The sequence below is a fragment of the Grampus griseus genome (assembly GCF_964374135.1).
Source record: "Grampus griseus genome assembly, chromosome: 11".
Lineage (NCBI taxonomy): Eukaryota > Metazoa > Chordata > Mammalia > Artiodactyla > Delphinidae > Grampus > Grampus griseus.
Genome location: NC_139005.1, coordinates 102,276,742 through 102,289,477, shown reverse-complemented (window position 1 = coordinate 102,289,477; position 12,736 = coordinate 102,276,742). Strand labels below are relative to the sequence as shown.

Sequence of the window (12,736 nt, the reverse complement as noted above, 5' to 3'; positions counted from 1 at the left end):
GGCTCTGTGCCCTACTGCCTGCCCTGCCTGAGCTCACAGCAGAGGGAACATCTGGTGGGTTCCAGTGGTTCTGCAGGTCAGTGTGGGAGGGTCAGTGGCCCTCCCAGCCCTGGCAACCTTGCCTCTGCCTCACTCTTGGGCTGCATGGCCTCGTGGACCTCCCTAGGCCCATCCGGTACCTGCAGGTGCCGCTGGAGCACAGGGTCCACGTGGCCCTGATGCGTGGGAGCTGAGCTTGGCCCCTTCCTGGCCCCTCCCTGCAAAGAAGACTCAGCTGACAGCCAGGCTGCGCCATCCTTGCAGGGCAGGCCTAGGCCCTGGGGGTGGCAGTGCGAGTGCGCAGCCCGCTAGAGCACGGGGCCGGTCCACGGTCGTCCAGCGCATGCCTGAGCCGGCCCCGGTGCGCTCCGGCCTCGGTGTGTTGAGGTTGGCCTGGTCACCATCGCTGTACCACCAGCTGGCGCGTGAGGGCTCGCGGCTGCAGCTGGCAGAGATGTGGGCCATCGGCGCAGGGCGTTCAGCCATGGGGCGTGCGGTGCAGCGTGCTGAAGCCGCAGCCCTCCTGGTTGTGGACACGGCCGGAGCCCTGGAACGGGTACCCTGTACGGTGTGGGCCGCCGGAGCCCTGGAACGGGTACCCTGTACGGTGTGGGCCGCCGGAGCCCTGGAACGGGTACCCTGTACGGTGTGGACACCGCCGGAGCCCTGGAACGGGTACCCTGTACGGTGTGGACACCGCCGGAGCCCTGGAACGGGTACCCTGTACGGTGTGGGCCGCGGCACTGCAGCCCTTCAGCTGCACCCCCGTCCTGGATCCTGGCCATCTGGGCCCCCCGGCAGGTGGTCCGGGAGGAACATCCTTTCCCAGAGAGCTGAGGCTGGCAGAAGTAGGCTGAGAAGTTGGGGACTCTGGGGTCCCAACCTTCTTCCCAGCCCCTAGCCCGGGAAGCATGTCAGCACACCACGATGCTTGTGGGCAGGGGGGTGGTACGAAAGCCCCCAGCCCTCCCAGGCACTCACCTGCGGCCCTGAGTCCAGGCCGAGAGGTAGAGCCAATAAAACCGGTCTCCCTGGTCCACGCGGAAGCTGTCATAGCGGGCCCGCAGCGAGTGGTTGCCCACGTCCCGCAGATCCACCGTCAGCTCGCTGTGCGGGCCGGGCTGGGAAGTCAGGCCCAAGATGTGTTCCAGCCCCGGCCAGTGGTCACCCAGGCTCAGGCCTGCCCTGTGTTCTCAACAAGGCCCCGGGGCCCTGGCTGCACGGCCTTCCTACCTCCCCAGTCTCCAAAGCCCTCTTTGTACTCCTGCCGGCACCTCTCAAATTCCAGCAGCCTCTCCCCGCCCGTCTCAACTCTGAATCACCGTCCAACCACTGTCTGCACGCTTGTCACAGAACCTGGGGGGGGCGAGGACGTCAGCGCCTCCCGTGCTGGCTGGGCCTGGGTGGGTCGGAGGGGCCTGCCCCTCCACGGTCCAGGCGGGAGGGATGTCCGCTCTCCCCTAAGCACTCTTTATATGTTTGAGAAATGAAACCTTGTTGTTTTCCTGCTTGTCAGTGTAATACAAACTTGCATTGGAATCACTAACATTCTCAGAAACAGGGTGAAGACCCACAGTAACTCCCCAGGCCTCAGGCTGACGGCTTCAATTTAATGGATGTTATTTTATACTTAACTTGTATCCTGGCCATCTTTGTTCCCTTGGAAGTAGACTTCTCTTCTCCTTTCCTGACTGTAGCCAGCGCCCAGAGAGCATCTCTGTTCCAGGTGCAGGTGTCTGAGGATGGCCTCTGGCCTGGCCCGGCCCTTCCCTCCCAACAGCCCACGGTAACATCTGTTTTTGCCAAAGTGATACACGAACTGCAGGCTGCTCTCCTGGACGGGGCACTGGCTCCTCTGGCTGGCTGGCGTACACACCTCTGGGGCCCTCTGGTTCTCCACCCAGATCTGAGAGCAGCCTCTCCCTGGGGAAGACTTGGGCCAGGAGGGGTCAGAGTTCTCCGGGTGACCAGACCCAGAGCCCGAGAAGGGCCCGTGGACAGTCCAGCAGGTGACTTACAACCTTGGTCCTGGCAGACGCGCAGCCACTGTCCTCTCGCCTTGGGCCACACCTGCCTCAGGCCTCTTCCCTTCTGGAAGCCGCTGGCCTTCAGGCTCCTAGCACTTGCCGGCCCCCAGCCCTCCGTCAGACCCTCGATTCCTCCTGTCGCCCCTGGACCCACCTCTCCCTGTGGGTCCAACGTGGCCTTCACCTGCTGCCCTAGGAGGGTCTGCCTTGGCTTCCCCGCCTCCCTCGCTCGGCCCAGCTGGCCCCCCCTAACACCAGCCTGGAGGGGGCCTGGTCCTTGCCTGCCCCTCCCCCAGGCTGTTTAGGGCAGGCACCCAGGTGGGTCCTCAGGGGAGTGAGAAGCCTGCAGGGTGCAGACCTGTGGGTGACAGCTCCGAGGCCACCCAGCCATTACGCACTGGGCCCCTTCCACTCCCCCACACCCGGCCAGACCCTGGGGTCCCAGCAGGACCGCCTGGACCTGTGGAGAGAAGACCCCGGGCAGAGGGAAGCTCAGTAGCCCCTGGAGCCCCTGGCCCACCATGGGCCCACCACCCACTCCTACCAGCCTTTGACGATGTGCCTCAGAGCTGGCCCAGGGCAGAGAGGCACAGAAGAGCCCCGAGACCCAGCGCAGGGCAGGCGGCCATGCTTCCTGGGGGACAAACACGTGGAGAAGCGCCACCCCGCCGCCTCCTGCCGCGCCCCCGGGGCGGCCCACACGCCTCTCCATGCCCACTGTCGCCTTTCTGGGCGATGTGAGCCGCCGGTCCCCACTGAGTTTTGTTCAAGGTGCTGGGCTCGCTCCCACCTCCTCCCCTCCGGCATGCCAGGGTGTGGGGCTGGGCAGGGAGGGGAGCCCCAGGGTGCGGACTAGAAGGGAGGGCAGGGGTCCACAAGGGATGGGTGGGTACCACCAACATCCTGATGCCCTTCCCCACCCTCCCTGTCACTTGAGTCCCATTCCCGCACATTTCACAAAGCAGGCTTCCAAAATTAGATTTTATTTCAGTCTCTAAGGGACGTGTACACGAGCGTGTGAATGACAAGGACATGGCCCAGCCCAAGGCTCCTCGGGCCAGATTGTGGCCATGGCTTTCACCTGATTTAGACACTGAGTCAACACAGACACAACCAAACGTGGCCCTGGGCCCCTGACGGGATGCACAGATGCTACGTCGAAAACAGGTGACCAGGACACGACGCAAACAGGTAATGACCGGGGTCAAGTGCTGTATGGGGCCAGCTCGACCTTGGGCCCAGCTGCACCCAACGCGGTTCCTGTGTAAACTGGCGGCCCTGGTGGGTCGCTGCCAGCCATCCACTGAGGGTCGGGGTGACCCCCAGGTCCCACCACTAGCTGCACAGGAAGCAGGTTCAACCGCCTGTGGGCCAGGCAGGCTCCACCCCGAGAGGGCGGCGGCCCTGCAGCCCCCACGGCTGGAGGTAGACCACGGGGGCAGCTGGACGGGCAGTGGTTGGAGGCCAGCCTGGCTGCCCATGGCCGAAACTGACCCTTGCCACACCCCTGTCTTCCTGGGACCGAGACCCCAAGAGAAAGGTGTTCTCTTTGTCCCAACCAGATTTAAGGCTAGTATTTCCTGACATTTGCTTCGGTTTAAGTTAAAAATACCTGAGTAGAAAAGTTTCAGACACTTTTAAAAGCCAGAAACGCACAACCTCTGTAGGCACAGCCGTTGCTGGCGCTCACCCGGGGCCGCCAAGGAGCCACGCGAAGGGCTGCACGGGCCAAGCTGCCCTTCCCCGCCTGCTGGCCCGGCACCCCCGCGAGGCGCCGCCTGCGACGCGGAGAGAAGGCACAGTGAGGTAGGGGCTGGCCGGCTGCGGCCCACCGCACCTCACCCCTCCCCCGCCAGCTCATCCCGGGCCGGTGAACTTCCCAGCGGCCGCAGGGAGGGGGTGGAGGGGGGCTGCTGGGAAGCCCGAGCTCAGACAGTGAAATAATTCTTTATTTGGGCGGGTTGGGAGAGGGCAGGTGAGGCTAGGCCGGACCCCCATGGGGGGTGGCACCCAGGAGCTCCTCAGGGGGCCGGCCCCCCGTGCCCCTCGGCCGTGTCACAGGAGCAGCCGCGGGCAGCCCCCTGGACGGACGTGGTGGCTCCCTCTGTCCTTCCTACTTGTGCGGCCAGGCCTCGGAGGCCCTCTGCAGGCAGTACTGGGCGGCAGGCAGTGACAAGACCAGGCTGCTGGCACGGCGCCCCATCCAGTACAGGCCGTAGCCCAGGAGGCCCAGGAAGGCGGCCTTCGCGGCCAGCCAGGACACTCTGCCACAGACGGACGGCGGGGGGACGCTGGGGAAGGGAGGGCGGGCTGGGCCTGGCTGGGGACGCACGATCCCCCAGCCCCCAGCCCGGCTCCATGTGGGTGGGGTGGGGCGGGACGGAGACGGAGGGCTGGGTGGGCGGCACTCACGTCATTATCTCCTGGATGTTGAGGTCGGTGGTCCAGTTCTTCTCGATGCCGGGGACGTGGCCCATGCCCACGACGCCCACCACCACGGAGGGGACGCACTTCCTGGGCTCGGCTGCAGGGGGGAGAGACGCATCAGCACTGCCCACCCGCCTGGCCCTGGCGGGTCCCCAGCGACTACCCCGCAGCCCGTCCTCACCGTCAGAGGCACGGGGCAGCTCCAGGCGCCGGGCCGCCTGCCTCAGCATGTAGGTCAGATAGATGTCCCGCTCAGACACGATAGTGCGGTGCAGGTCGGGGAACTCGCCGATCATCTCGGCCATCATCTGCTCCAGCAGGTCCTTCTGCTTGCACCGCTCCACGTCATCCTTGCTGGGGGAGAAGGGCGTGCTGCCAGCCCGAGGGACGGCTGACCCAGGGCGGGGACCTCGCACCTTCTGTCTGGGATCCTGGCAGGAGGAAGGGCTGGGGAGGCCCTTTGAGAGGAGGCTCCGCCCGAGAATGAGAGGCGTTTGCCGTGTGGCGGTCTGGGCCAGGCCAGGGTGGACCAAGTGCTCTGTGGGTATCTCAGGCCACTGGTCACCATTCCCGGGCCGGGAGGCCGAGGGGCCCTACCTGATAGGGTCCGACAGGAAACACAGGCCCCAGGCCAGCTTGATCTTCTGCCAGAAAGAGAGGGCGGCGATGGCCCTCTTGAAGGTGACGGGGATAGGCCGGTCGCCCAGGTGGAACTTGCAGAAAGGCACCTTGCTGGCCTGGGCAGAGGCTGGGTGTTGGCGGGGGAGCCTCAGGCCCCGGGCAGCTCCCAAGCGCCGAGCCCCCTCCGCCCCCCGGCCGGGCCCGGGCCCACCTCCTTGAAAGCCTCCCTGAACTCGCCGCCAGGGGCCATGCCCAGCTGCTCAGTGATGTGGGCGGACACCTTCAGCAGCAGCATCTGCATGAGTCCCGACATGACCCCGTTCTGCAGGGAGAGGCCCGGTCAGCCGGCGTGCGGCAGAGCGTGAGGTGCCTGCGGCCCTGCGGGAGGCCTGCCCTGTGCTCTGGGGAGGAGCGAGGGCCACGCTGACGTCCAGCAGGGCCTCATGGTGGGCGCCTCACCCACGGTGCACGCTCAGAGGCCTCTCCCGGCCCTTCAGACGACCTTCCCAGAGCAGGCCCACCGCAGGCCGTGCAGTCTCAGACCGGCTGCCTGGCCTCTGCCCCACGGGTGCCCCTTTTCCCCCCTCACCCCTCCAGGCCAGACCCCCAGCTCCTCTGCCCACATCCCCCTTGGGGCACCTGTCAGTGTGAGTGGACTTGGGTTCTGGGTCCAGAGCCCCTGCGTGAGGCACAGTGGGGTCGCAGCTCTGGGCCACATGACAAGCTGAGGCCCCACCCCCGCCCCTGGTGACCTGCCAGCACACTCCGGGGCCCTCAGGGTCCCTGACCAGCTCCTGCCTTGGGGTTGGGGCCTCAGCCGCCTCTCCTCACTGTCCCTCGGGCCAGGGTCCCCACGGGGCGGGCACGCGCACCTGCCTGACGGCCTGCTGCAGCTTCTCCAGGCTGATCTCCTTGGCCTCACGCAGCAGTGTGCGCTCGTCCATCTTCAGCATGGACACGCGGTACTGGCACAGCTCGACCACCACCACGTCAGGCTGCACCTCCCGGATGGTCTGCGACGGACATGCCAGCTCACCGCGGGCCCCATGGGCAGAGCCACGCCGGACCCGGAGGCCCACCCCCAGGTCGACCCCACCGCCGCTCAGCCGCCGTGGAGACAGCTCGGTGCCGGAAGTAACTACGGCGGGAGGGACGGCCCGGGTCTGCGTGTCCTGCCGCAGCAGCAGTGGCGGCTCACGGGCCTCACCTTCGCCACGTCCTTCTTGCTGTCGTCGCTGAAGTGGGCCGTGCCCACCACGTACACGCGGCTCCCATCCTCGGCCACCAGCTCAGTCACCGTGCGCGGCAGGTTGGGCCGCTCTTGCCGCCTCTTCAGCTTCATCTCCAGGAGCAGGTGGAAAGCGTCCACGTCGGCTGCAGGGACAGCAAGGCCCGGCTTGGGGCCATCCTCCCACACGGGCAGCCTGGGCCTCCGGGGCGCAGGGACGGGGGTGCGTGCTGCCCCGCGGAACGCGGACGCACGTGGGGGCCTCTCCGGGCCTCGAGCCACTGGTACTTGCTCACCAGGACGTGCGGCCAGGCCCCACGCCAAGGGGAGCCCCCAGGCCGCCGAGGGGCCCAGGACGGGGTGGGGCTGTGCAGGGCACCCGGCCTCCACACCTGAGGAGGGGGCTCCTGCCACAGCCCTGCTCGCACTCAAGAACCCTCCCCGCCGCCACCCCCCCAGGGTGGGCCGGGGCCCCTGATCCACCACAGGCTCTGGAGATCACCCAGCCCAAGCCCCTCCCGCCCGGCACGGTGACCCAGGGAGCACGCACACAGGTTCTGGGGCTCTCCGGGGAGCACCCTGGGCACCACCTCCGAACCCCCTGAAGTCACGATGGGCTCTGTGCTGGCCTGCGGAGGGAAGGGGAGCGTTCGAGCGGCGGTGCTCGCCTCTCCGGGGCCTGCCGGGACTCGTGCGGCTGCCCCACCAAGCCCCAGAGCCTGTCGGCTGTGTCCCCCAGACGATCCCCTCACAGGCGGCCCGCCCTCAGGGCGCCCTGTGGCTGTGTCCCCCAGACGATCCCCTCACAGGCGGCCCGCCCTCAGGGCGCCCTGCCCCGGGCCCTCAGCTGACTAGCAACATCCCAGGAAGACCAGTGAGGGGCTTCTCTGCACAGAGGCCAGAGGGACCCCAGGGAGCCTCACGGGGGGAGCCCCACTCTCCGCGGGGCCGCCCCGGCCCCCGCCCCCGCCCTCGCTCCCCAGCCCCCCGGCCCAGGGCTCTGACCTCGCGAAGGGGCTGTTCGTCCTGCCCCTCCATGGCGGGCGGTGGCTCCCGGCACCGACGAGTGAAGCCTGAGGAAACACAGGAGCTGCGTCCTCACCTGGAGCCCCGGGGCCGGGCACGGGGGTCAGTGCCCCGTGGTGCTGCGTCCATCGGGAATGATCCGTGGGCAGGACCTCGGCCCCGGGCACAGGTGATCTCGGGATCTGCGGTGCGGGGCTGAGAGCAGGCTGGGGACACCCGGGCGGCGAGCCTGAGTCGCCCGAGAGCAGGACGTGCCGCCCGGCCCCCCGCTCGCCCAGCAGGGGGTTACCCCCGGGGGCAGCCGGCCAGACCTGGGGGCCTCCTGTTTGACTTTGGAATACAACACAATTTATAAAATTCCCTAAAAACACAAAACCAGGCGGCAGAAGGGAACCTGTGTGCTGGGCTGGCGCGGAAGGCGGTGCGGCTGCAGCCCCGCTTTCAGGAGCCACATGTGGCGACAATACGTGTCACCAGCAGCATCACACAGGCGTCGGCACAGACTCAGGAGGGGCAGGGGGAGGGATGGCGAACAGCACAGGTGTGCCGTCGTCACTGAGAACCGAGACTTCTTCTGGTTGGAGAAAAGAGGCACAAACTCGAAGAAGCTGAGCTAGGAGCCGAGCCCCCGAGGTCACGTGGGAGCCGCTTGTGCTGTCCCTTCCGGAGGGGAGACGGGGTGCAGGAGCCCAGCAAGGCTGTTCTCAGCAGAGGGAAGATCCCCGCTGGGCCCGGGACACGGTGTCCTGGACATCCGCCACACGGACTTCACCCGAACCTCCCAAGGTCCTGCCGGAAACTCAAACCAGAGTCTGACAGAGCCTCCGGTTCCAGCTCTGAGTTTAGAGCCGGGGTCTGGCCGCCAAAGGACAGGGGGCTTGGCACCCGCGGGAGAACCTGACAGATGACTGGAGGCCGTCCCGTGAGGAACGAGTCTAATTTGGTTTCAGTCGTGGGCGCCGTATCGTGGGTTTTTAGAGTCCGTGTCTGTCACACGTGAACCGACGGGACATGCCGGGAGGCCCCATGCGGGCAGTGGGACACCCCCGGGGCGCCTGTCAGTTTCACTGTTGCACTTTCACAACAAAGAGGAAAAACAAATAATAAATAAACACGACGCTAGGTCAAGTTCCTTCCCCCTCGTACCCGTGACCCTGAGCCCAGCCCTAACCCGGGCTCTGTTCCCAGCCTGCTTGGAGCTCCGCTTCCTCGCCTGCGGCCGGCAGGACAGGCTCGGGCAGGTGGCTCAGCGCAGGGGCAGCCCATCCTGAGGACGAGGACGGCTGTGCTTTCTGGAAGAAATGAGGTTGGGGGAAGGGTCTGGAAGAGAAACTGGCTCAGGACCAGAAGGGGGCAGGCCTGCCAGCGGAGAAGGGCGGCAGGCAGAGCCGTGGGCCTCCGCACGGGGCAGGGGAGCCGGCTCTGGGGTCTGAGCCCGGCCTGGGCCCCCGGGCGCCCCGCCATCGGGGAAGGAGCCGCAGCACGGGGGCGCCCGGTCCCCAGGGGCGGCGGCTCACCCGGCCTCACCACTCCCAGGGCCGCCTCCTTCCCACTTCACAGACGAAGGCGCTCCACTGATGCAAGGCACCGACCGAAATAGAAACAGGAAGCCGTGTGTGCTGCCGGGCTGGGGCCCGCCTGCCTCTCAGGTTCCCGAGCCCAGGAGAGCATCCCCCCGGTCCGCTTCACACAGGGCTGCCAAAGTACTAGAGAAACTTCTCAAGGGAGCGTCCAGTGCTGCCCTGGGAAGCCTGCGTGACAGGCGGTAAGAGGAGGGCCACCGAGGCCTCAGCCTCCCTCCCACAGGGGTGGGGGTCACAGGTCTGGGTCGGCCCTGCCCTTGCCCTCCCTGCACTTGGCCTGGCCAGGCCAGGCCAGACTCACTCTGTCCCCAGGGGGCAGACGAGCCTTGAGCCCCGAGATGGCTGGGCCACCAACCGCAGCACCAGGACCCAGGTCCCCTCGAGCTCGCTGGGGTGGGTGCCTGGCCTGGGAGGGGTCAGGCAGGAAGGCCACCGAGGCCCCTTCAGGGCCAAGAGCCTGTGATTCTGAGAAGCGTCTCTGATGTTATCACATGCACACACTTCCCAATATCCTGGTTTCCTGCAACCTCCGCCAGGGCCCCTGCTGCTACCCTTGTAGGATGTATCAGTAAGTTCAGTGGGTCATCAATCCCTCCACCCCTAGGCAGCCCCGCTCACCATGATGCATTTTCAAATATTTACGGCTGGGATCCGAGCCTCTCTAAATATTTACGGGAGGGGAGCAAAGGGCCCAACGCCATAGAACCCCGGGCCCGGCCTCCATCTCCCACACCCGCAGGCTGTGTTTCTGGCCACAAAATCTCTGGACGACGGGTCCTGGCTGCTCATCACACCACCACAGGCTGCAGCGACCAGCGACCCCAGGCTAACACCTCGCGGGGAGATCGACGTGCCCGCTCCTAAAGCCAGTCTCCAGCGCCCAGCTCCCACCAGCCAGCACAGCCCCAGGGAGCCCGGAACCAGGCTTCCGCCCAGCAACCTGGCCACGCCGCGGCCACCAACGCCGAGACCCTGGGGAGCCTGGCACAAAGGAGACCCTTCTGCCCGATTCCGGTGCTCACCCCCCCCAAGAGGCGTCACTGCTGAGCCGGACTGTCCACGGAGCACCGCCTGGGGAGGCATCAGGCTCAGTGGCGGGAAAGGCCTCCTGAGCCTGGCCACCAGAGGCCAGCCCTCTAGGCGGCTGCCAGCACCTGTCCCGCGGGGGACGGCCACAGGGTTGGCCAGATCTCAGGCTGCTGCTTGGCGCGGCACGGCCTTGGGCAAGTCGTTCCAACCCGCCAGGCTCTTAGCTCCTGCCTTTAGGGCCGAGGTGGTTAGAACAGCCACCCAGCCACCCACGAGCAGCACGAGGCGTGCCACACTGAGATGTCACCTCAGCTTCCCTCTGCTGGGGCATGAAGAGAACCAGCCACTTGGTTTCAGGAGACTCGTCCACAGAGAGGGACCCCACCCTTATCTGGCTCCACGCAGATGACAGCGCCACCCACGCGCTTCTAGGAAAACGAACTCCAAATCCGAGGGAATCCCTGACCCCCGTGAGGACCTATCTTGTCGGGTTCACCAGAGAATGCACCTGCTCACAGGGCAGGGAGAGCCCCACTTGCATTAGGGACCCCCAGGGAACGTGTCAAGGTGCTCTTGTTGGATGGGGTGTTAGCGTAGGAAACGGTTTGCAGGACAGACTTGAGGACACCGGACAGTGCAGGCTGCGTGGCAGGCCACGGGCTCCCGCCTGCCCGGTCCAGGCAGCTGTCCCCTTCCAGGGACGGCTATGGACTGAATTGTGTCCCCTCATAGTTTGAAGCCCTAATCCCAGTGGGGGTGAAATTGGGAGGCGGGGACTTTAAGAGATGGTGAGGGTTGGGTGAGGTCATGAGGCTGTGCCCCAGGATGGGATCAGAGCCTTCCTGGGAAGAGACCCGGGAGAGCTGCCCGGTGAGGATACAGTGAGAAGGCAGCTGTCTGGAGACCAGGAAGAAAGATCCCTCACCAGCTACCAAATCAGCCAGCACCTTGATCTTGACTTTTCCGTCTCCAGAACTGTGAGAAAACCGTTAAGGCCCCTTCAGTGGTATGTTGTCATGATTGCAGAGCAGACTGAGACAGCCATGCTCTCTCGTTCACCCCTCTAAAAATTAGGAAGCCAGAAACTGCCTCCCAGACCAAGAGCTGACCAGCACCAGATGGAGTTCCCAGAAAAAACATCTCCCAACCAACCCACTAGGCCTGCTCACAAAGCCAAGGGTTCCAAACTGGACAGACTAGCGGGCTGGAGACCTGGGAGGCAGCAGGGTGTGGCCCAAAGCCCTGACCCCCTACATCCATCCCCACTTCTGAAGTCTGGGCACCTTGGCCACCGGAGACCCTCCTGGGTCTGGCAGGCTCTGCTTTATGGAGGTGTGGCTGAGGGCAGGATGGGGGCAGAGGGCACATGCCAACTCACACCTGAGCCGGAGGCCTACCACACCCGGCCAACCCTCTTGGAACCCGGACTCTACCCAGTGCTGGGTCCCCACACTGACCTCCACTGCAGGGTGCTGTGTAGGGGCCTGCCCGCCCACCGTGCCAGGCCCTCTCCTGGCTGCAACATCACCGCCATCCTGTAAGGCTGACCAGTGGCCCCAAGGTCAGGGCTCCCTCCCAGCCACGCAAGGGGGGCAACAGCGGCAAAAGGGAGAGGCCCAGGGAGAGTGGAGCCTGCACAGGAGCGCGCCGAGCTGGTGGCCCGGACATCTTCCTCTCCAGGGGACCCCGAAAGCCAGGAGTATTCAGCCTGGAAACCATCAATCTCCTGATGATGAGGCTGCCCTGACGCCTAAAGTCAGCCGAGGACTTCTGAGCGAGCTCCTCGCTGAAGGGTGCGCTTTGCTTTCCTTTCTCGGGACAGTTTTCACAAAGACGCATACGTGAACTCTGGGGCTTTGTGGCATGTAAGTTATGTAGCAATATAGCTCTTCACAGAAACAAGGTAAGTAAAGACCTACAAGGCCTCGGAAGTTTGGTCTCCTTTGCCCATATGGCAGCTCTGCTAGCTCGGCTTGAAGGGCAGAGGCCTCCGGCACGCAGAAGGACCCAGGGTCTCCACTGAGACCCTGCCGCCGCCGTCTGGGGAGGAGGGGACCCTGCCCCTCACGCCCGGTCCCCCGCCCCCGACTCCGGCCGACCCCGCCCCCGGCCCCGACCCCCGACTCCGGGCCCCGCCCCCCGGCCCCGCCTCCGGCCTGCACCATCCGAGCCCTCGAACCCTCGCGACCCTCGCGGTCGACTCCGGCCCCGCGCGCACTCCTCGGAGGTCGGGGCTGATCCTTCCGGCCCAAGACCTCACGCTTGGGAGCTGGCTGGGCCCGGCCCGATGCGGGGCAGCATCCGACCTGGTCCGCGGGCTGACCTCGACCCGCCGGGGCCCCCGCGCGCCGCCCCCCGCCCCAGGCCCGTGCCGCGCGGCGTACCAAGGCGGGGCGGCGCTCCTCAGCCGGCCTCCATGCGGCTCGTCGCTCCACCAGACGGGGCGGACCGCGGCCGCGGGGCGGGCCGGCCGGACGGGCCGGGGCCGGAGGGCCGGGCGGAGCGCGGCATGCCGGGAAGTGTAGTTCCGCGCGCCTTCGGCCCGCCCTTGCAGCGAGCCTGTCCCGAGCCCGTGGACTACAGTTCCCAGGGGGCCGCGCGCGAGCAGCCGCGGACTTCACTTCCCAGAAGGCCGCGCGCGAGAAAGCCCCGCCCCTCCCCGCCCCGCCTCCAGCGTCGGGATTCGAGGACTCAAGCGGCGTCTAACAACCCGGGTTCGAGTCCCAGGCCTGCCACCCGACTGGGGCGGCGTTGCG

The 12,736-nt window shown here is 66.3% G+C and overlaps 1 protein-coding gene across 1 annotated transcript; it reads right to left on the bottom strand.

Annotated features, from left to right (window-relative positions):
- Nucleotides 1-3,033: 3,033 nt before the first annotated feature.
- Nucleotides 3,034-12,461, bottom strand: TRABD (TraB domain containing). Its single transcript, XM_082666799.1, has 10 exons — nucleotides 12,365-12,461; nucleotides 7,348-7,415; nucleotides 6,893-6,971; nucleotides 6,322-6,488; nucleotides 5,987-6,127; nucleotides 5,326-5,436; nucleotides 5,091-5,230; nucleotides 4,675-4,847; nucleotides 4,479-4,590; nucleotides 3,034-4,357 (listed from the first exon to the last, which is right to left on the bottom strand). The coding sequence occupies exons 2-10, from the start codon at nucleotides 7,378-7,380 to the stop codon at nucleotides 4,180-4,182; spliced, it is 1,134 nt and encodes a 377-aa protein (XP_082522925.1). The 5' UTR covers nucleotides 7,381-7,415; nucleotides 12,365-12,461; the 3' UTR covers nucleotides 3,034-4,179.
- Nucleotides 12,462-12,736: the final 275 nt, after the last annotated feature.